The sequence below is a fragment of the Pygocentrus nattereri genome, chromosome 9 (genome assembly GCF_015220715.1).
Source record: "Pygocentrus nattereri isolate fPygNat1 chromosome 9, fPygNat1.pri, whole genome shotgun sequence".
NCBI classification, from domain to species: Eukaryota; Metazoa; Chordata; class Actinopteri; order Characiformes; family Serrasalmidae; genus Pygocentrus; species Pygocentrus nattereri.
The window spans coordinates 16,947,208-16,972,189 of NC_051219.1; the positions used below are offsets into that span (position 1 = coordinate 16,947,208).

Sequence of the window (24,982 nt, forward strand, 5' to 3'; positions counted from 1 at the left end):
GCTGTCTCTTTTCCCGGCAGAGCCAGCACACCGGCCTAAGAGCGGAGGCTAACGGGAAGATTAGCATAAAGGAGTGGCGGCTTTTAGCACGGCTCCTTGTTTCTGAGTGTGTGCGAAAGGAAATGAAAGGATGTTTGTTGATGGCGGCAGGCAGGGTGTGCTGTAATTGGTGTTTTCTGCTCTCGACATTAGTGTTTACTCTGTTTAGAGCCAAGACCTGGGGGGAGCAGATTGCTACATGGTGCTCAACAGAAGAAGGTGGGTGTTGTTGATGTGGCAGTGGAGCCGGCAACATGTAGGCACCCCTTTTAAATTTCTGAATGGGCCGCTTCTCTATGTGAAAGTTTCCAGATCACAAATAATACTCGTTAGGGCAGACATGCAGTCAGTTGGTTCGGGAGTGTAATTAACTGCAAGTTGTTGCCAACAAACTGTTAAATTGTTAATTGTTGTAAAGGTTTCTGGGTCATGTTCATAAATTCTTCATATTCTCAGGATTTCCCCTCCTTCGGTTTCACACAAAGCACAAATGTTGCTACCTAGGTGTTGCTGCCACTTGCCACGTTTACTTCGTGTCTCACATGAAAGTGTGAGAAGTGCGTTTGTGACTGGAGTTGATTTCCTCTTTCTCCCCCCAACCACCAACTCCTTTCACCCCGTTGAACTCTTCACCCAAGACCCAGGGCCAGGGCTGATTGTTCTTCACTGATGTGGTAACGTGAAGGTGATGTTCTTGTCTGCCCCCACCTCCCCTCCCCCGTTACAGCTCAGGGACACTTCATGTCTCCCTCACCTCAATGACTGCTGCTCTGGTAATTGGAGTCTCAGCTGAGCTCCAGCACAAGACCAGCAGTGAACTAGAAAACTAGGAAGAGAGTCACTGCTTTTAACTGCAGTAATGAAGTCTGCTCTTACCAGATCACACCCAAAGTAGACTTTAGCACAGCATAGTAAACTAGCATTAGACTAAGGTGTCCAAAATAGAGTCCAAAAAAAATCTGTGGATTTCTTTGGTCAAGCACACCTGAAAACATGGTAAATAACTGTGACGGACTATAGCTGGCAGTATTAGAACACCAAATGAAGTGAATGACATCAAACAGCAGATCGTAAATATACTCATATATATGCATTCCAGCAATTTTGTTAATCTAGTATCAGTGAAAGTTCAATCATAGACATCCAGTTGGCTGTATAGAAGGAAAAGCACAGTGCTAAGAAAAGAAATGTAGAGAATAGGCTTATCTTTTTAGGAGACAGCACTGGTGTTGCACAAAAATGGTAGCTCATGCAGAGGAATCTTAGTGTTTTCCTATTTAGAAAAGATGGGGAACATAACTGAGAGTGCCTCAGATGAGCTAAAACTACAGATAGCCAGTAACACTAGGTGCAAATGGAGACTTGCTGTCTTTTACAGGTATTATTCCCCTTCAGAGGACGATGTACCAACATGTTAGTTTGAAAGAGAAACATATTTTAGCTGTTTTTGTACAACACCAGCCAAGCCAATCTTTAAAGATAGCAACATAGCCATGTGCTCAGGTTTTGGAGTTTCTTAAGATAACACTCACAAAACTCAGCAAAACTTTTTTTCACAGTTCTGCTAAAACGCAAAATCGTCAAATTATTGATCTGTATATTTCTTTTTCATCCTGTGATTAAATGCATGAAATAACCATGGAGTGATTTCAGTGATTAAAGTTAATTGACTATATGAATAGCCATGTATATCCCTAATGTATACTTCATGTAATGTATAAAAGGACTTGATGTATAAAAGAAATCAATGTACATCTGTTTTCTGGCACTCAGCATCACTTCATGGCAGGCAACCATGCAATGTGGACCTGTTGCAGTCGGAGGAGACCTAAAAAAAATGCATTGATTAGGAGTAGGGATATGCACAGGTATGCAAACACTGGCACATTTACGGCTAAACTGTTAAGACATTTTGTAAGATGAAGAGCCAGTTGTACCAATTATCTGTAAGTTTAGCTCATTTGAAGTGGCCTACGTTACTCATCTAATATTTTAGCCTCTTAAAATCAGTGCTATTGCCTAAAGGAGAAAAGCTCCAACACTCTTTTCAATTTAGCCAAAGTCCCTTTTATTTTTGCAGTTTTTTATTGTGGTTTACCAGATATCCATTCATTAACTCTTGCGGATATTCAAATATCAAAATGTTGTTTTGGCCAAAAGGTGTAGTTTTCCTTCATTTGAAGCATACTGTTAACTTAAGACCCTCCAGGACCTGAGGCGGACACCCATAGATCAAAGGGGTCAGCCTTGGAGAAGGTAAGTAATGACTGGTATTGGCATTACTAGGTCACATCACTTGACTGAATGACCCTAGTCTCCTATTCTTCATGCCTGGATGCCTTGTGTGGCTGGTTTGTAATCAGTCAGCTCTCATTAAGCTGTCGTTTTAGGCAAAAAGATGAGAAGTGGAAGAGAGAAAGCAGGTGTGCTCTGGCCGTTTTTACCCCCCGTTAATGGCTTTCAAGAGGGGTCCATGAGCAGCATGTCTGGGCTGCTCCACTAGGCTGTAGAACATTCAGAAATGTATCTTTTCTTGCTCTTGGTTAGCCTTGACCTGTCTTACAAGACAAGGAACATATTGTCGCTGTCCAATGAAAAACAAGTATCTCCAAAATAGTAACTTTACAGTAGAGGTCAAAAACATTCTTTACTTTTATGTAAGTTAATGGAAAAAGTTTTTATTCTAAGCAATTTTGAAGCATTTCTATTTGTCCAGTCATCATGAAATTTGCACATATTGTAAAGGACAGCTGATAAGTTCAAATGATGCAGAAAAGTGGAGATGCATGTATTTCCATTGGACAGCGATGATGTATTCCATGCCTCAGCAAGGCCATGATGATTTTTGTGAACAGCAGATTTACTCTGTTTTATTTATTGATTTATTTTATATTCAGTAGTCCAGACAATCCTTGACCACCCCCTTCATAATGTTTAAGTTTACAGCTGCCAGTAAGAACAGTCGTTTTAACTGCCCATGAGAGTATGCTTTATGGTAGAAAATGAATAGACATAGATTCTCATAAGTCAGACTTCTCTTTGAAAGACCCTGAGTTGGATAAACAATGGAAAAAAGTGCAAATAAGCCATGCTTCAGGGTGTGCTTAGATCCTATGCTGTTGTCTATTTCAATGCCGTTCCAATGAAGGACACTGCAAGGCCGGGAACGTGGGCGATGTTTGTAAGTGCTCCTGATTTTCCGGGCCTGAGCAAAGCTTTCATCTCCTGCTAATGAGCTACTGTAACTTACTGGACTCCACGGCTCATTAACGCTTTGAAACACCTTTACAGTGGGGCCTTTGAACGTAGACATTTTTGTACTGAGGTGTAGTTGTAGCAGGTCTGCCTGGAGTAAGGTCTGCACTTGTCTGTTTGTAGCTTTTGTCAAGAAAAGGGCGGAACGGCCTGTGGAGATTTTTTTCTGCTGAGATAAATGCTGGAGTTTGATAGGAATGAGTTGCTGTTTATTTGTATGCTTTTGATTGTTACTTGTTAGTACCTGTTGTATAGCTGAACAGGTATTGTCAGTCGGGATAGCCAGTTGCAAAGTTGAGAACTTCTGTTGCGGTTCAGCCGAACATATGGTACCAGTCAAAAGTTTGGACTTGGCCAAACATACTTTTTGAATACTATACTTTGAATACGTGATGTAAATGCACATACTTATATTTGTTTTAGAAATCAATTTTATATAGCATGTTGATGCCTCTAAATGAATTTATTTGCTAAACAAACTTTTTTTTTTTAACAGGCCCCCAGCATTTAGTAGTCAACAAGATCTCAGCATAGGTAGAACATCTTCAGTCTTGTTGGAAAAGCATCCCAGGTGGCTACTCATGAAGCTGCTTGAGAGAATGCCAAGAGTGTATAACCCTGTATCAAGGCAAATGTTTAGTTTAACAGTCTTTGCCTAATTCTGTACAAGTTATTTCATAGTTTAATTTCTTTATTGTTATTGAAAGGTGGAAAATAATACAAATTAGGAAAAGCCTTCTCTGAGCTGGTGTGTCCAGACTTTTGACTGGTTGTGTATAGCCACAGGTGAAGGTACTCCAGTGCTCAGTTAACCCATTAAAACTGCCTGTATTTGAATACTGAAATCACTATTTGGGTATTTATGTTTCATTGGTGGAAGACCTGAGGATAATATATAGTCTATCTAAAGGAAACTTTAGATTTTATGTTTTAACGGGAGTAAAATATGACTGTTTTGCTTTTTGTGAGTATATGTTATGTTACACTTTGTTGCTGTGAAGCATGTACTCTTAATGTGAGCATGTTGCCAAGGACGTGTTGTTAAGGATGTGACTAAAGGCAGTGATAGCGTTGTCAGTCCTCTTTGTTGCTTTTTCCTTCCATGCAGTTAACCAGATATCCAACTCTTGTGGATACTCAAATGTGAAAAATGAATCAGCATGCACATCCCACATCCCAACAGATGTTGTGTAATAAATTTATACCTTCATCTTGCACCATAGCCATGCCTAGTGACCATACCTGCCTTGTCTAAAATGCTCAATGTTAGGATCGCTTTGATTAGAGATGCCTGATACCACTTTTTCTTTTCTGATACTGTTATTGAAACCCTGCGTATCAATCAGCTGATGCCATTTTTTTAAACTAAGCTTTACAATGAGCGGTTTTTAATTGAAACGCCCAAGATGAGCATCAAGTAGACTAGCCTGCTCAAACAACTCAAACACACAACTCTCACAGAAGGAAATATACAGCAGATGACATTACACAATGTCACTGTGCTATTTCACTATAGATTTGTTACAGTATTGAGACAAGGTGAGAGTCATCAAACAAGACAGTATCATACGATCAAAGAATAGATGCATCAAGCCTTTACTACAGTGGCCCTGACAGGCCTACATGACAGTAAGTGCGTCTACCCTGGTCAGAGCGGCACATCAGGTCACCTCAGCGGTCAGCCGGGCTGATGATGACCCTCTTTGTTGTATTTTGACGCAGAAAGATCTTTGTGTCAGCTGGCTGGCTGCTGACCGTGTCCAAAAGTGCAGCCGATGTTTGTTTGAAAGCTCAGTCACTTTGATAATGACTGTTGGGGTTTGGACTTGGAAGGGGGCCACCACATTGTGTGCGAGCAACAAGCCGGTAAATGGTACACAGATACCACACACAGAGGTTTCCTGTTGGATAGCATGGGCACAGTGCTTCTATTGAGAGATTGGGCTGGGTGTGTGAGCTGCAGCTGGCTGTTACTGTCCCTTCTCGTCATCTTGCAAGGGTTTTCTGCACTGTTGTTGATCTGTAACCTCTGCAGTTAGTGAGGAAAAGAAAATGATTACTTGTAGATACTGTAGTTCTATAAGTTCAAGGTTTATTCTTTGAGCATTGCTAAATGGATCCTGCCTTTCCTTTAATGGGAATTTCCTTATGTCAGAGCTTTTTTGCCCGTTCAACTCATTTGTTGAATGCAAAAGTTTGGGTGCTCCTCAGTCAAATGATGTCTTGTTGTTTTTCTGAGTGAAAATAAGTTATTACACCCTTAAAAGAGAGCACACTTCTATACATTTTAATGCACTGTTACTATTTGCGTTAAAATAAATTTAAAAAGTTAAAATAAATTTAAAAAGTTAAAATAAAACACCTAAGTTTCCTGTGCAAAAGTTATCGTTTAACTAAATGTCTGACATTATTGCGATGGTCAGTGCATACACATTACAGTTGCTGCAATCATCTCAACGCCTTTCCCAGAAGATCAGTTTGCAATTTGTACTGAAATTGGTTAGTTAGTGTTTATGCTGTGTAAGCCAATCAGTAGGAAAAAACTAGCTAGTACTACATGGCTGGCCAGCACAAAACTCTTATATACCTACTTTGTGAAAGTCGTAGTTGCACTTTTACTTCATTATGCATTGACCTAGAAATACTTGGCTGCTCTTTTGGGTACTTTTTAGAAAGGTGCAAAAAATTTGGCTGCTGGAAATTGTCTTTTTTTTTTGTTGTTGTTGTTGTTTTTTTTGTTTTTTGTTTTTTTTGGCTGTTCACAATATCTTTTAAATGTGACGTGTATGCGGCATCAGTCTGAACAGATCAGCTCCTAAACTGACCTGCATGTCCAAAAGAACAATGCGTCATGTTGCTTCGCGTGGCTCATCCAGAGGTAAATAATCCTGACTATGAATGAGTGCCAGTCGCTCCCAGAGCTTTCAGTTTAATCTTCGCCCGCCTCACAGGAGCGAGGCTTCACTGACTGAAAGCTGGGCTCATCACCCAGAATGTGTTCGAGCCCGCTGTGAAAAGGTCGCACTCACTTCTTTGGTTCATGTCCTCAGGTTCTTTCAACTTTGCTTTCAGACTTTTAACTGTTCTTTGATGCTGCAGCCTCGCTCTCCTCTGGCTGCATTTGGCCATTTCTTTCGAAATCTCTTCAGACATGGAGGTGTTTTGGATCAGTCTCTTCTAAAAAGGAAATATCACCCCAAATGTTTATTAAGCGTAAAAGTCCGATCCGACTGTTAAGACCAACATTAAGATATGCAGAGCATATTTACAGTACAAACCTTGTGAACTATGAAGGCAAAAAACAACAAAAAACCCCCAAAAACAGAATAATCGAGGTAAAATGTTCAATTAATCGTGATATTGATTTGATTTAAGTACTGTTATATCAGAGAAGATGTATGTAAGTAGAAGTGCAATTACTCCTAGAAAATGTGGACCCAAAAAAAAAGTTTTAATGGTGATGAAAATGAGAAATAGTGATTAAAAACACTGCTTGGTTATTTTGTTTTCCTGTGCTGCTCAGCAAGTTTGATAACATGACATGTCATCTCACTTGTTATACAGAATACAGCAAAACAACAGAAGGGCCCTGCAGGCACACTGAAACCATTTGTTGCCTCACTTTTTGAAATAACAAACAGATTCACAAACTACAGTGGCAAAGTGCAAAGTAACTAGAAAATAATGGAATTCTTGGACTGTTATGGAGGATATTGGCACATTCTGTTATAATTTTAGTAAATTTATTTAGAATTTATTTATTCTCAGCTGTTTTCAGTTTCCAGACTGTTTTTGGCCTGGTGTGTTTTGAATCTTGGTTTCGGTTTTGGCTTTGGTGGAGAATTTCCATTTTGGTGCATCATTTGTAATTTTTGATAACAAGGGTTTCCATCACTGTAACAGGTTTCTTAACAGTCCACCTACTCTCAACTTCTATTTGTGCCATCTCTTTAGGCTTCACTGATCTGCCAAACAGCAGAATGCAGCCATGACAACTGCTTTCCTATCTTCTTTCTTTCTTTCTTATTTGTCTGTCTTTCTTTCTTTCTTATTTGTCTGTCTTTCTTTCTTTCTTATTTGTCTGTCTTTCAGTCTTTTTGTCTGTCTTTCTTTCTGCCTTTCCCTGTCTATTTTTGCATTAGTTGTTACAGATTCCTCATTTAAAATACCGTTGAGAGGGACACTGAGATATCATTTTGAAAATTCCACTTGAGTGGTGTAATTACGGTTCCGCTTTGGACTCGCAGTGTCAGACTGCAGGTCGGTATGGCGGACAGACATTCCACTTGAACGGGAGGGGAGGAGAAGGAAGGAAAGGAAAGCAGTGCTTCTTGATGAGATCCAGCTCAGATTCTGCACCGCTCTGCGAGCCCCTGCTGCTTTTGCGTGTTTGGAACCTAACACAGCTGTCCTGCATCAAGGCCATCCTTAATCTGACCGCAAACCTGCAAGCTGAGATCTTTTACTGTGCGTTCTGCTGCCCTTTATGAAGAGTTTGGAGACATTAAGCAGGAGCCCCTAGAACAGTTCCCTGTCCTGGTCTTGGAGTACCCCTGTCTTGTACATTTTTAATGTTTTCCTGCTTTAACCCACCCACTTTAACTTAGGAAGGGTTTACTAATTAGCGGAGATCAGGTATGTTAGAGCAGGGAAAGCAATAAAATTTGCAAGGCACGTGTTTTCCAGACCCAGCGTTGGAAATCCACTCCACTAGAAGGTTCTAGAAGTTTTGAGAGTGGTTTCTTATAGTGGTTGTGAGCTCCGGAGCCATATTAATATACATATCAGTGCAAACAAAAGCTTGGCTTGGTTTCCTCCAGATTCCACATTGGGTTACAAATGCTTGAAAAAGCCCAGAGTTCCCCTTTGAGTGCGTATTCTCAAGACAAGCGGCAGATGCAATCAATTAGGAGGTGCTGGAATGTGCTGCGGAGGTCTGGTGTTGATTTTGTGGAAGCGGTGTGGGGTATCTGTGGGGAGGGGAGATGGCGGAGGCCGAAAGTGGGTCAGGCTGGTCCCAGCCTGCCTAGTTGTCTCCACTCCCCCTGTCTCTCAGCGGCCAGGGGAAAGAGAGAGTGACACAGCGGAGGCGACTTTTTGAGTAACTCGCTCACCAGATGAACCCATGTGGCTTTTGTGCTTTTTTTTTTTTCCCCTGACCACATCCTCTCTGGTTACACTCTTAAACATTTCACTAAATGTCCTGCATGAGCCCTTTTTGGTCTGTTTATTCGGAGAAAAGTGATTTTAAATATGTCACTTAAATGTCACTTGGCATTTTAAAACCGAAGCTCTGTAAACGAAGTGACAGACCATTAAAAACATGGTGCACTTGTTTTCTGCTTACCTAATTTTGGATGATATTAGTCTTAGTATTCACTCACTGTAGAGCTGCATGATATTGGCAGAGTATTAGGGATACAGGATGACTTTGGAATCGTATTATTATTATTATTATTATTATTATCGGCAGATAATTACTTAAACATATGTTCTGCATCTGGAAGACCAGAATGACTAAGCGATGCTGGACTACTGTACTAAAATGTCTGCTCTATATTTTTTAATGCATTTGCAACCCTATAAACGTAAATATTGCATTTCTCCGTAATGCTAATCCGGGTAGGTTATGTCCTCAGTTTCTACTTTTTGTAAGTGTTTATGCATTAGCATTGGCAGATACTTAAACAGATAAATAAACAGATAAATACTGAATATCAGCATAGGTCCACAATTTTAATGCATCCTTACAAAATACACTGTAAAAATGACTCAATCTGCCTAAAAATGTCTTCATGTGGCAAACAGCAATTAAACTAGTTTTATTCAACTCAAAAAGTTACATTAATTTGAAAGAATCATTCATTCAAAGTATTTATTTGGCTTTAATGCAACTAATTAATTTACTTGTTACCCCATCCGACAAGCCATTTTTACAGTGTAGTTTTACAGTAGTTATATATATATATATATATATATATGTATGTGTGTGTGTGTGTGTGTGTGTGTGTGTGTGTGTGTGTGTGTGTGTGGCGCAGTACGTCTTGAACATTTTGTATTGTCTGTTGTGCTTCGGACCATTTGACCCCTTCCCAGATCGGATGAGTGAAGGGTATGTCTTCAGAGGATGTATTTATTGAATTATCTGTTGTCATCAAATCTTCATCAGTATAATGTGACTTTGTGTTTGAGACCTAAACATTGTGCCAGACCTTCTTTTTGAGATTGTATGACATGGTTTGGAAAAACTCCCACTAGATCCGACCTGACGCCTCTGGCTAGCTATTTCAGGCTTTACAGGGTGACCCTCAGCAGCTCACGGACACCATATTTTTGCAGAGTGCAGCTTTAAAAACACACTGGTAAGTCAGTAACATGACATGGCCAATGATTAGGCATCATTAGCATGAATTAAGTAGTGTACTTTTTCTGGTTGACATGAATAGCTAGTTTTAACAAACCATCCACAGAAACACTCTTCTGGAACTGTCATTGGTCAAGATGCTCACCAGCATAATAGACAGTGTTGTGACTGGTTAAAGGACAGGTTTGCATATTGCAGCCATTGTGATATCAGTATAAGTCAAAATCTTGTGTCCTGATTTAAGAAATAATGTCTTGTGTATCCCTAACTAAATATGAATTTACTGCGTCCAAGACCAACTGTGTGACCACTTATATAGTAGAATATCATATAATTCATGAATTGGCAAAGAAGTGTTCTTTCATTCCATTTGATGCTTGGGTTTGGCGTGTTAGCATTTCAGTCCAGGTCTTAGATATTTTCGTCTTCGCCTGCCCTGACCCACTCTAGCAGACGTGTGAAGTGGCTCCTGCCGTCCAGGTATGCCTTGGACAAATATTTTGACAAATTCTACAGATCGAGCCCAGACCTCACGCCTTCATGGACCGGGAGTTTCTGCTGCAGAGTGGCTGCGCTCATATTTAACATCTTCACAGGACGCTTTGCAGAGTCAAGGGTTCATTCAAGCACCAAAGCAGTCAGGCTCTGCTGTCCATAAGGGACTGTTCAGACCCAAATTCTGCAGTCTTGGTTTATTTGGTTTATGTCTGGCAGCCCTTATATAGGCTAGTACTTCTCTAGAGTAGGTGTTTGGAGGAGATATTGTTTCATTTTTACAGCAGTGTCTCCGCTGTGTATTTGGTAGAATATCTTTAATTCCATCTCACAGTAAGATTAGCTTGGAGGGGTATGATTGTGTCTGAGGGAGAGCAAATCCAATGAATGACTTTTGTTAAATCTCACTGGTGTGGGAATTTGCTTCATTAGAGACTGTCCTCTTTCATATGGCAGCAATTCCCAACATGCCAGGCTACACAAGGAGACTCATCCAAGACATATATGTAAATCAGTACAACTCTGGTTCTGGCATGGTTCAGTAAAGATGGTTGTTTTCATGGTGTTGAGCTCCTTCTTTGCGTTAATCATTCTTCCAGCTTTAAAGCGCTCTGCCAACTTCTGAAACCAAAACTACGCCCTTGCTGACTGAGTACACATGACTACAGATGGAGTAGCACTAAACGGAGTCCAGGATTCTAGCAGCCTTACAGATCATGGACCTATTTGAGCTTGCTGTAAATGTGAAAAGCTCCTTCTTGTGCTTTAATCAATCTTCAGTGTTTATTGAATGTACATCACTATAGCCTGAATGATGGTTCTAGCTTTTGTCCTGGATTGTTAGTGTTAGTAAAGCAGGCCTGCATCATGCGAGCTGGTAGCTCAGCAGCAAGAAGCTTTAGCCAGCTTGCCGCTATTGAAATGCTCCTGATGTTTGCTGTTGGTTGCAGTCCCAGAGGGAGAAATAAAGCCCTTTTTCAGTCATTTCCCGCCTCCCTTCGCCTGAGAAACAGCAAAATGATTTACCGCCCATGTCTATTTTGCACCTCTGAAAAGTTAGCCACGACTTATCTGTGACATTTGCTAGGTTTCCCATGGCTTTGAAGACACTTCTGAGGAAAAGACTCAGTATTAGAGCTGGAATTTCTCCTTTTTTGCTACTGCTTTACACTGGTGTGTTGACAGATCATAAATGTAGACTCCATTAGGGTTTATTTAGGCTTTTATTTTATACTTAGTTGTGAGTGATGTCAGCGGCACTGAGCAGCTGAGTATGTGAAGAGGGCAGGGTGTGGGGCCTGCTATCTGTAGAGAGCTTTTTGTGTTATTGTGGTTATTCCCTGTACATGTTTTATTTTGAGACCCCTCAGATACCATAGCCAAAGAGGCAGCATTGTTCGTTTTAAGTGGCAGATCAATCAATGAGGTAGACTTTCAAGGAATGGTTTGATGAAATACACTATATTGCCAAATGTTTTCACTCACCCATCCAAATGATTGAATTCAGGTGTTCCAATCAGTTCCATGGCCACAGGTGTATAAAACCAAGCATCTAGGCCTGCAGACTGCTTCTACAAACATTAGTGAAAGAATGGGTCGCTCTCAGGAGCTCAATGAATTCCAGCATGGTACTGTGATAAGATGCCACCTGTGCAACAAGTCCAGTCATGAAATTTTCTCGCTACTAAATATTCCACAGTGAACTGTCAGTGGTATTATAAAAAGTGGAAGCGATTGGGAACGAAAGCAGCTCCACCATGAAGTGGTAGGTCATGTAAAATGATAGAGCAGGGTCAGCGGATGCTGAGGCGCATAGTGCGCAGAGCTTGCCTACTTTCTGCAGAGTCAATTGCTACAGACCTCCAAACTTCATGTGGCCTTCAGATTAGCTCCAGAACAGCGTAGAGAGCTTCATGGAATGGGTTTCCATGGCCGAGCAGCTACATCACCAAGCGCAGTGCAAAGCGTCGAATACAGTGGTGTAAAGCGCCACCACTGGACTCTAGAGCAGTGGAGACGTGTTCTCTGGAGTGACTAATCACGCTTCTCCATCTGGCAATCTGATAGACGAGTCTGGGTTTTTGCGGTTGCCAGGAGAATGGCACTTGTCTGACCGCATTGTGCGAAGTGTAAAGTTTAGTTGAGGGGGGATTACGGTGTGGGGTTGTTTTTCAGGATTTGGGCTCGGCCCCTTCGTTCCAATGAAAGGAATTCTTAATCTTTCAGCAGACCAAGAGATTTTGGGCAGTTTCATGTTCCGAAAACATGGACGAGTGAGTTTGGTGTGGAAGAACTTGACTTGCCTGCACAGAGTACTGACTTCAACCCAATAGAACACCTTTGGGATGAATTAGAGCAAGACTGCGAGCCAGGTCGTCTCGTCCAACATCATTGTCTGACCTCACAAATGTGCTTCCGGAAGAATGGTCAAAAATTCCCATAAGCACTCCAAACCTCGTAGAAAACCTTTCCAGAAGAGTTGAAGCAATTATACCTGCAAAGGGTGGGTAAACATCATGTTAAACCCTATGCATTAAGAATGGGATGTCACTCAAGATCATATGCATGTGAAGGCAACTAGTGAATACTTTTGGCAATATAGTGTATCTAATGTATAATTTTCCTCTTAATCCAGCCAAATTCCATCCTTCCACCCAGACGTGTTTGGTGTCCAAATTTTGCTTCTTTAATGTGGAGCTGGAGCTCCAAAGCTAACAAACACTAGAAGTGAATAGTCACCCAGATTCTCAAAACCTTTTTCTTTTCAAATGCTCTTTAAATGAGCTCACAATTATCAGATACATCCACTTGGGGAAGTGGCCTGAAACACAACTGATTTGTTAGAAATAGTTTTTCACACGTTATGTGCAATTGCACATTTCCACCAGATTTTTCTCCAAATCCCCATCTTACATGTGTAAGCTTTAAGGTTGTGCAGACCGTGAACTATAAAATCAACTTCCCTGTGTAGCTGAACGCAGCAGACTGTCTGATGGTCTGATGGTTTTTTGTGCGCGCTTTAAATAGTTTATATTTTTCATATTTTTTTTCTATATTTTATTCATATCTTATTGTCTATAAAGTAACAAGTTAAAAATAAAAAAAAAATTGTAAAAAAATTAAGTAACAAGGTTAATTTCTTGATTGTTAATTCTTTTGTTACTTCTTTTCTTGAGTGCCTTACTATCCCTTTGCTGTGAATTTGCCTGTTATAAGGGACTTATTTTATCTTATCTTTAAAGCACAGCTTTAATAAAGGCATGACTGTGTGTAGAGCAGGGTGAGAGAAGCTTTGAGGATGTGTTTATGGAAACGATTTGGGTGACTATTGACTTAGTGTCAGCAGTATTAGCCTTGTAGCTCCAGTTTTAAAGAAGCAACATTTGGACACCAAACATGTCTTATCTGATTGACTACATTGGTAAAAAGTGGAAGATTGCATACATCAAATTTGTATTAGCTGAGCAAATGTAGCTCACGTCAGTGAGCATACCGGACGGCAGTCTGGACTGGAGGTCAGGCTAGTTTTGCTCCCTGCTGTCCCCCTGAGTGCTGTACCATGTGATCCAGATTGGACAGCAGTCCAGAGGTCTCTGACTGACTGGACCGCTCCCTCTGTAGCTCTGCTTACCGCCGCTCCTTAAAACAGCATTGGCTCTGTGGGTGTGCACAAGAAAGAGAAGCGTGTGTGTGTGTGTGTGTGTGTTTTTGCTCAAGCAGCACACTCAGTTATCTCTCACACCCTCTCTCTTTTATGTGCGCTTTCCACTTAGCAGCCCGTCCAGTCCCCCTCATGCCACTGAACAGGCTTTGAAGAACAAAGTGGTTTACTAGGGAAAGGCCTTGTTCTGCTCAACCGCTTAAAAATGGACACAATGCAGAACGCCCTTTTATTTTTTAAATTTAGCCTGAGTTGCATACAAAACAAGCACATACTGCAGACACATCACTTTGCCTTTAAGTTTGTTAGCCTTAAATGACAGGCTGACTGTGGCTGTTCATTTCGCTTTGAGCTTTGGTATCATCACATCATTCACACTCATGGAATGTCTCCACATGAGTATATGGCAGAGTGGAACACATGCATAGTTGCTCTCTCTCTTATTGGCCTGCTCATGCACGCTCATCAGATATGAGAGAATCCACTTGCACAATAAGCGGGGGAAAAAATAAATATAAAAAAATATAGTGAAACATTGATGCAAGACCTGGAAGACCACCAAAACTCTCACGGACAGACAAACAGTACTTAAAGCTTTCATCTTTGAGAAAATCAAAGCAGAAAATCAAGCTCCACTCTTGCTTCAGATCTGAAAAAATCCACAGTTGTTTCTGTCCATCCTTCCACTGTGAGAACAGCTCAACTCTAAGGGTCTAAAAAGATGTGTAGCTGTCAAGAAGTTGCTTAGAAATGAAAAATAGAGGTGGGCCCTGCAACCGAATAGAGGTGCAGATCAGTAGCTGTCAACATTCTCATGGAACAGGTTACTTATTTTTGTTGGTGGCTGTTGAATCCTGAGGGGAGATGCAGCTGCTGAGACTCCATAAGACTGCATTTGGCTGCTCCATTTAAGGTGGCACAGAAAATTCAAAAAATAAGAAATTAGCTAACTTTAGCTTCATGCTTTCCCCTCGCTCTGGTAACTAATACATTTGGTTGATATCCTCACAAAAGAATGAGCATATTTGAGGTGTTAACATAGATATCCAATCCTTGTGGTGAACAACGCCGCACCATTTGATCAACCGCTCTTTGCTCATCATTGTTGTACTCTAACAAACAGTGAGTATGTTTCAGCAGTTATCCAGTTATTCAAATGGTCATATATTAAACCAAATGGTCCTATATAAACCATACTCTCCAATAAAAATCCAATAAAGAAATCTAAAGGGGAGAGCTGAGATTTTAGCTCCGTAATCAGGTTTCTCAGTGCAGTGAATGTTACTCTGATTTCTTTCGGATTTCTTAGTCTGCACATGTACGAGAACAGATGCCAATACTGGAAATAAAAAGTGGCACTTTTAGAGTGACACTGAAGCCAAACATGAAATGAAGGATTTAAATATTCTTCATCTTCTTCTAAAATATGTATGTATGTTGAGGGGGAACAGTTGCGCAAATTTGGAGTTTTGTTGATTACGTCACATTTACTGGAATGAGGACCATCACCAGCTTCAGGTCCAGCAACAGCGGAGGAGCAGAGGTCAGTGTGGACGGGGCCAACAAGCTAAATCTGTTCTTTTACAGATTTGACACTGCAGGCTTTGTCCCCCCCCCCAGCCTGACTCTTGTGCGGCCAGTCCTCAGCAGACCACCCCACTCATCCCCCCTCCCCCTCCTGATAGCCTGCTCCCCTCCTGTGACAGCCCATCGCACACCTCCATCCCTCCCCCACCCACCACCTCTACAGTGTGTCCCACTGCTGACCAGGTGAGAAGACAACTGAAGAGACTCCACACAAACAAGGCTGCAGGCCCTGATGGGGTTCCAACCAGGGTGCTTAAAGCATGTGCCGTCCACCTTTGTGGAGTACTTCAACATGTCTTCAACATGAGCCTGAGTCTCCAGAGGGTCCCCATGATGTGGAAGACATCCTGCATTGTTCCTGTTCCAAAGACACCATGACCTAGTGATGCCAAGGACTACAGGCCAGTGGCACTGACGTCTCATGTCATGAAGACCATGGAGAGGCTTGTCTTGGATCAGCTCCGACCCATAGTCCAGCCTTTCCTAGATCCCCTCCAGTTTGCCTATCAGCCCCGCCTGGGAGTTGAAGATGCCATCATCTAGCTGCTCAACCGAGCTTACCTGGATAAGCCAGCCAGCTCTGTGAGGGTCATTGTTTTTTTTACTCCTCCAGCGCATTTAACACCGTCTGGCCAGCTGTTCTGGGTGATAAGCTCACAGTGATGCAGGTAGATGCCCCCCTTGTGTCCTGGATTGTTGACTACCTGACTGGCAGACCACAGTATGTACGCCTGCAGCACTGTGTGTCAGACAGAGTGGTCAGCAACACTGGAGTCCCACAAGGTACTGTCCTCTCTCCCTTCCTCTTCACCCTCTACACCACGGACTTCAGCTACTGCACAGAGACCTGCCACCTTCAGAAGTTTTCTGATGACTCTGCAATAGTTGGATGCATCAGCAAGGGAGTTGAGGATGAGTACAGGGCGACGGTGGAGGACTTTGTCGCATGGTACGAGCAGAACCACCTGCAGCTCAATGTGACAAAGACAAAGGAACTGGTGGTGGACCTGAGGAGGGACAAGGCATCGGTGACCCCTGTGTCCATCAGCGGGGTCAGTGTGGACACTGTGGATGATTACAAATAACTGGGTGTGTATATTGACAATAAACTGGACTGGGCTAAGAACACTGACGCCCTCTACAGGAAGGGCCAAAGTCGTCTCTATTTTCTGAGGCGCCTGAGGTCCTTCAACATCTGCTGGACTATGCTCAGGATCTTCTATGAGTCTGTGGTGGCGAGTACTATCCTCTATGCTGTTGCATGCTGGGGAAGCAGGCTGAGGGTGGCAGACGCCAACAGACTCAACAAATTGATCCGCAAGGCCGGTGATGTTGTGGGTGTGGAGCTGGACTCGCTGACAGCCATGTCAGAGAGGCAGACGCTGTCTAAGCTGCAGGCCATTATGGACAATGGCTCCCACCCACTCTACGACACAGTGATGAGACACAAGAGCTCATTCAGCTCAAGACTCACTCCACCAAAATGCAACACAGAGCGCCACAGGAAGTCATTCTTACCTGTGGCCATCAAACTCTATAACTCCTCCCTCAGTGTGTGACTCACAAACCTCAATCCCAAACTGTTCATATGTGCAATAATAACAATTGTGTGTGCTCAGAGGGACACTAACTTAATTTAAATAATTGTAACTGCTTTATACCTGATGTTTCATATTACTATCCCAATCACTGCCACCTTACTATACTCATAAGTACTTAAATCCTGTGTACATACTGTAAATTTCTCTATATTGTCTTAAATTATTAGTAAAGTGTTTATTTTTACATAAGCGGCTGCAACTGTAACAACTGCAATTTCCCCCTGGGATCAATAAAGGAATCTGAATCTGAATTTTCTTCTGTGAGTTTATTGGCTGGTTGCAAAGCAGAAATTGATTACTGGCTGACTCATGTGGATCTAGAGTTTCCCATTATCTGATAACTGAAGTGCATGTAAACGTGTTGCTCATATTACTGACAAAATTAGGTTTTCTGCAGGTATTGGATAATTAGGTGCATGTAAATGCACTCATTGCCATTTCAAACAGCTTGGCCATTCAACCGTCCAGGGTAGGATAAACAAACCAGCTATTTCCAGTTCCAGGAGATGCTCTGTGGAGTGTTTTTACGTTGGTTATTGTGTTTATGAAATATATTGGGCTGTGGTTAATGGAACTACAGAAACCTTTCCTGTTATTACACCTTTTGTCACATGAAATCTAGATGTATTTGATCACAGTGCATATCGTCTTGTGAAAAAGAATATTTATGTGCTTATCATTTCATCACTAATGTAGCTAATCACTTATTTATTGTCAGTTAAGTTCTATTGAAGGCAGTAATAAAAATGTGTTTTCTTTATTACTTTAAATTTTCTTTTTTTTCATTTTGGTGCGTCATTAGCGTAACATTGTAGGGGATATTGCAAATGTGATATGTAACAACATGGTATCTCGTACACCCCTAATATGATGGCAGACACGTCCCCTGATCATCATACTATACTTAGAAAGATAAAATGAGGAGAGGAAGGAGAGAGGAAGGCAGGCAGTGTGAGGGGAATGATACCCTGCCTTGATTCACTCTTGTAGGTCACAGTCCCACCACCTCCCCCCTCACTCCCTCACAGCTCTCTGCTTACAAAGTGTGCATGGAGGTAGGTCACCCAGTCCTGGAGAGAATTCCAATCAGACACTTGGTGCTGTCCTCTATGGCCCAGTCCTCCTCTGTGGAATGCAATGCAGTAGGGCACAATCTGCTCAGTGCAGCAGGACCACTAGAGATGAAAGTGTCTTCAGTAAAGAGGCACATGTAGGATGAGTGGGGGATGTCTCCACAGGAATGATTTCTTTTGGCTACTACTATTACTTTTATCTTGTCATGGTACTTTTGTCCATTTTTAAAGATACTTAACAGTTCAGTATATGTGATAACTCGGGCATGCCGTTTGTGCTCTTGTAATCGGTGGGATTTAAGCTTCCAATACTGGCCACATTAGCCTTGTAGCACCTGTACCAAACTGAAGAAGCAAAAATCTTGCCTGATCAATTGTTATTTTGCGTAAGGGGAACACTGATTTTCTCCACTGCTAGTACACTCTGAATACCTTGCTGCTTGTATGCTTAAAAAGGTCATTTAAAAGCTGTATAGTGTCTCTCAGGAGAAGAAAAGAAAAGGCTTGTGGTCAGTTGTGCGGACTTGTGGGCCACACCTACAGAACGCTGACTGCTCTGGCACAAAGTAGCGGTGTTTAGTGGAGGGAAGGCCGGCCCGGCGCGGTTGGGCTGGAGATGGGCTAATTACGGGGCTGGTTCACTCCACATCTCTGAGGGACAGCTGTGTGGAGTAAAACGACCAGTAGGGATTTGTCGGCCTGCCAGAGCTCCTCCAGGGCTGTGGCGCACCTCAACAATCCTGACTGAATGGCTGAGTAGACTGGGGGTGAAAATGCACTGATGCACTAATGGTGTCAGTTCAGCTGCATTGATTTTTGGAATGTTAGACTCAATTATGATCTTTTCTCATAACATTCAGTGAAGAATTGTTTTTGTTTTTTTTGTTAGGAGAAGAAAAAGGTTTTCTTAATTATAACAAGATGTTGAGATGGAGCGTAATTTTGGGCCACTGTGTCCTCTCAAAATAAAGCAGGCATTTCCAGAACTGATGTTCAAAAACAGTAGACACTAAAGGCGAGAGAAAATGGCACTCACAACTGTCCAAGCCCTGGTAGACCACCAAAACGGTCCCCATCAGATACACAGCACTTAAAGCTTTCATCTTTGAGAGAGCTGAAACAATCAAGCTCCACTCTTGCTTCAGATCTAAAAAGCTCCACAGGTGTTTCTGTACAGTCTTCCACTGTGAGAAGACATCACTGTAGCAGAAAATGAAACCCACTTTTACAGCTGAACTTTAGAGGTGTGGAACAATACCCCCGCGGATTTCTTTGAAAAACTTAAAGCAGTTGTCCTGAAAAGAGTGGAAGCTGTAATAAAGGTAAAGGATGGACACACTAAATAGTATAATGTATGATAAAGATGTCGTATATTATTGGCTTGTATATCGGTTGTAGTTATGAATTGTACCATCATTATGGGGAAAGTTGAGATCTCATGACTGAATACTGTTTAAAAGAACATAGTCAGATCAAACTTGTGAGGTCAGAGATGCCCTCCCTTCATACTGGTGCCTGGCTGAACAGACATGCTCTCTGCCACCGCTGCTGGCAGTGAAAAGGCCTCTGTGTGCAGCAGCGGAGAAAACACCTTGCAGCTTCTATAAAAGCAAAGAAATGTACTGTTTATAGAAGGAACAGGAAAATAAACAAGTGTATAAAAGTGTGTACGCAAAATATCAGGTTACCGTTTCCTGAATCAGGTTTCTCAGCGAGGTCTTCCACACTGATTTGAGTATAAAACGTGTTTGTGAACTTGATCTGAACTTGTTGAATTTTAGTGTTATAGGCCTCTTTCATTAGTGGGGAGTGTTCTGCATATGTTGCAGACACAGCAGACCTATTTCTCTCATAATAAAAGCTTATTAGATGTGGTTTTATTATTCAGATATTTGACTTTGAGACTTGTTTTCTTAAATACCCTCATATCAAACCTAGATTACAAAGCTTTTGATTAAGTCTAAACATATCTAACAATTCCTTAGGACACAGTACTAAAAAGAACCTGACTGCATCAAATCTGACTATTATCTTTATGGTGTGTTTATTCTAATATAATGCAAAATTGCCTTAGTGTTTGTTTGTGTAATCACTTATTCAAAGGCATGTGTAGTTTAGAATAGAAATAAAGTCATGTCTTATTTGTTATCTTGCCATGGTTTTGACTGGGGTGTGATAAACCGCATAGAATGTTGGCAGAAAGAAGGCAGATCGCTAATATTGTCCGCTAGGAGGCTGAATATCTTATTCCACCTGTATAACGGCAGTATCAGATCATTATTACAATGGAGGGAATGGATTACTCAAATGACAGAAGTTGACTAGTGTCTTTTTGTGTTTGTGTTTTTCTCTGGCTAAAAGGTAAAGAACTTGGTAAAGTCTTTTGCACCCAAACAGCTGTGTTTATTAGTCTATAGATCAGAATGGAGCGACACAACAGAGATTCCTAATGGTAGTTTGCTGTATTTGTTTAATGTCTGTTGGATGTTGTAGTGAGAAAATGTGTACTGTAGTTGTAATGCAGTTGTAGTGATGAATGAAAATGTGAAAATGATCAGGTGTAAAGTTTTATCAGTTTATCAGTCTGCAGGTCATTTGGTGAAATGATAAAACACAATCAACCTCACGATTAGGTATAAATCATGTCTAATACTAGCGATATTAAAAGAATATTAAATGTTAATGTTCTTGTTATTTATAACAATATTTTCTTGCTGCCATATTCAAATCCTATTTGTTTAAAAGCATGAACATTCCAGTCTAGTTTCCATTCCCACAGTTCCAGTTTCTGATGTATGTGCTGTTCTCTGTGTTCCAGCTCCGAAGACCTGCAGCTCCAAGCAGTTTGCGTGTAAAGACCAGTTGACATGCATTTCCAATGGCTGGCGCTGTGATGGAGAAAAGGACTGTCCAGACGGCTCGGACGAGTCTCCGGATATCTGTGAGTAGTCTGCTTGCTTTCTTATCTCCAAAGTCTAGACTTTTACGGCGTGATGAATGAATGCTGCTGTGAGGATGTGTGTGACTCCATGGATGGCGAGTTATAGCCATCACTGAGGCCACAGTTATAGAGGACTATAGATTCTATAGGTCCAGTTGACCTTTAACAGTTGGTAATGGAATCTGTTTCAACTAACCTTGTACACATACTGGCAATTTTGTCAGGTCATTGTAAAGGAGGACACCAGTCACTGGTTGAAATATAAATGGAAAAAGCTTGGAAAATGCTCATCATAGCAAAGAATGTCACGTCTTTCAATAAAATAAGCCAATCAGCTTGCTTTTTAAGCTGCAAGTGGTAAAAGCACCCTCCCTTTGAGGAGATGTATGAATGGGCAAGAGCCAGAACATGCTGAAAAATAAGTTACTTGAGCCAAATGCTTCAAACTATTTATGCAGTTTTTGTCAAAGCTCCTAAGTGGTGCAACCATCTAAGCGTTGGCCCTATCATCAGATCATCACGAGTTCGATCCCTGGTGATGCTACAGCCGTCCTTAGCCGGGAGTCCAATGAGAGCGCAATTGGCCTCGCACTCTCTGGGTGGGTATGATGGCCCCCCCCTTCTCCTCCCATCACTCAACGAGATGCTAGTCAGCACAGGCATCTGTTAGCTGATGTAACAGATCTGGCAGTTGGCGCTTTCCTCCGAGCGCGCTCAGCTGTCCAATGACGTTGCGTGAGCGGCAGTTTGAAAAGAAGCGGCGGCTGGTTTCACAGGTCTCGGAGGAAGCCTGTGTTTACCTTCACCCTCCTAGCGTTGATGGCATCATATGATTGGGGGAGTTCTAACAAGCGGGAGATGATTAAATTGGGGAGAAAATTGGGTTAAAAAAAAAAAAAAAAAAACATATTTGCAACATTAAACAAGGGGGCACCAATAAAACTGAAACTAAAAGCCACATTAAAGACACAGGAGCCTTGGCTTGTGTAACAGCCCGAGTGAATTGCCGAGATGGCTGCCAAGTGGACAGACCATCCTATAAGGACTTTGCTAAAATACCCGTGGTTGCTAAATTAAACGCCAGGACATAACTAAAGTAGCTTGTGATAAACATTTGAATGCTTTTGAACCATTTTCAGAACAACTTTGAACATTGAACAGTTTGAGATGTGAGAAGTTGGCTCTCTAAGAATTTCATATCAGCGGCTGACGTGAACTATTTTTGTTCAATTAAAAAAGACAGTCGTGTTATACAGAGGGTGGTGCGTATGAGAGAAAGAGGTTCAGGGCCCTCATTACATTGCTGTGTTGAGCCTTGCTATAGAGCACAGACAGCTCCTTCCAGCCTTATGATTTATGTGAGCTGAACTCACACCCGTTTCCGAGTCCTGCAGCAGAGAACAGCGATGCTTCTCTATGGGCAGCTCTACATGGTTGCAGGGGTTGTAGCCGCTTCTGTACCTTCTGTTGGAGAGAGATTTGGAGAGCTGGAAAACAGTTCTAGTTCATTGTTTACAAATCAGTATTAATGTATCTGCATTCAAGTCTTACATGTATCTTGTAAACAAAACCATTCTTTGCTTACGTGGGTGTAAAGAATTTCCTCCCTTCTTCAACCAATTGTTAGCATTTCTGCATAAATTATTGTGATGTAAAATCATTCCGAGTGGTTTGGGGTGAAATTGTTCATTGCAGAAAGCTTGGAAGCTCAGATTTCTTTACACTGGTGGTCATGGGAGCCAGGGGGCTACAGCACTAATATAGCCTTTTTATGTAATTATCCAAAATGACCGTTGAATTTCCATGTGTGTTGAGTGTTTTATATGTAATATTGATGATGCTAAAATAACGGTAAATCTGAAAAAACAATGTTTTCTTTAGGGACTCTTTTTGCCTTACAACACACTATACACACAGCAGCACACAGCAAAACACCTATAGAGGATGAAAACCTTTTGGATTTTTTTTTTCTGATGGAGCTTTTAGAGGCATCATTTAAATACTTTGGACATCTGGTTCTTATCACCAGCACTATGAACAATTTTTGATTCTGTAAGGTGTTTTGAACAGAGCATTTCACATCAAACCTCTCTGAATGACATTTCTTAAATGTTTAGAAAATGTGGGCTAATCAGTCCGGTTCCCCTTTAAGCATGTTAGTGTTTGAGGCAAGTTAGTGATGATTTAGGCCTACAGTTTGTAAAGTGCTAATTGGTTAAATTACTTGTTAGCTACTTGTTCCAGTGCGAAACAACAGAAAAGCAAAGTTCAGACATGCATGTCTTGGCTGATCGACTACATTTGTGGTAAAGGGGAAATTGTGTAAATTAGACTTTTTGCTGAACTGTTTCTTTAAAGTGTGCCTGACGGTGCACCCACAGAGTGGGAAATGCCTGTTTTATGTACCGTCATACAAGACTAACTAAATGCCCTCTCAATCACCCGTTTCACATCGCTGACTTCAGACATCAAAGCGAAGGGTGACTCCCCGCAAGCAAAGTTTTTTTGTCTCCAGCTCTGCCCATCCGCCCATCAGAAATGGTTCTTAATGTAATTTCCATGCTTTTTATGCAATTTGGTCGTACAGACAAAGCGCCTTTTCATTGGGCTGGGGCTGCGGCTTGTTCATTTATCTAGATCGGTTTCTCCCAATTACGCTCATTAGATTCCCAATCCTCTTTTGTTACCACCATTTCCCTGAATCAGAATCAAAGAGAGAGGCCTTTGCCAACTGTCATCAGTGGAAATGAGTTTATGGAAATGAGGATTACTCCCATATCTAACATTATTTTTAGCTCCATCATAATTTTTCCATTACATACATTACGTTAATATGACACTCACTGAATTTTAAGCACTTTTGAAGCTGCTGTATGTAGTCAAATGCAATAGGTGCACACACTCATTGAGGTTTGGTTTGGTTTGTACAGCATACCTCAGCATGGACTGCTGTACACGCCAAAAGTGTGGAACTTAGCAGTGATATTTAGTTTGTTTTTCCCACAAAATAGCTTACAGTTTGCCAGCTGCAATTAAAAACAATAGGGGTGCCCAATCAGAATTGGCCAGGTATGTGTTCAGTTAGTCCTCATGGTTAGAGTTTCAGATATTTAAACATCTAAGGCTAGTTAAAATTGGCCATCAGTCAACTGGTCTGTTGGAGTGATGCCCTTAATATCTTATTACTACCAGTGGCATTGTCAGAATTTCTGGGGATCTGGTTACAGATTGAGGGATCTAGTTAGAAGGCATTATCTAGCAGAGAAATCTTGAACGCAAATTGATTATGACCACTAACTAGCCAACATCATTAAAGCTAAATTGTTCAAAAATTACCCACCAATTACCATAAAAACAGTTTTAATATTAAACCTAACATTTTTTAAAAATCCAGATAATAACTTTATTCACCTGGAAAACATTCATTATTGTAACAGCTGATGGCATAACATTTAATACAGCACTAGTCGATGTCTGTGGTTGAAGATAACGTTCTTGACACTTTTTCCACTGAGCTTTTACTGTGCTGCAGTTACATACTGCTAGCTCAGCTCATCATCAGGAGAAACAGTAGAGCAGGATTATACTGTGTTTACATGTTGTATTGTGTCGCTGCCAGACAGTGGTAAGCAGATATGAAAATGTAAGCGTGGTGATGAAGGGTTTTTTAAATTTTAAAAAATATTTATTTATTTATTTATTTTTTGTAAGTTATTTTAGTTGGAAAAAAGTCAGAAATATCCCAGACTTTACATTTTGTAATATTTTCACTGGCAGCAGAGATCTTGTATTTTTATTTTTTAATAACCAGAAAAATGGAGGCCTGACTTCTAAGTGAGAGGGCTAACTGAGGCCCCCCAGGCCACCTCATAGCACATACACCCCTGTCCCACACTAATACGGATGCATTTGAAAACAGTGAATAATAACAAGCCGAATTAAAGACTGACCAAGCTGGAGCTTCAT

At 41.3% G+C, this 24,982-nt stretch overlaps 1 protein-coding gene across 2 annotated transcripts in view; it reads left to right on the top strand.

Moving 5' to 3' along the window:
* Positions 1 to 24,982, top strand: part of lrp1ab (low density lipoprotein receptor-related protein 1Ab) — a 189,255-nt gene that overhangs the window by 7,166 nt on the left and 157,107 nt on the right. For both annotated transcript variants that reach the window (XM_037540882.1, XM_017694300.2), the window contains exon 2: positions 20,894 to 21,016. In XM_037540882.1, coding sequence (XP_037396779.1) covers positions 20,894 to 21,016 — 123 coding nt within the window. The remainder of the gene's footprint in view (positions 1 to 20,893; positions 21,017 to 24,982) is intronic.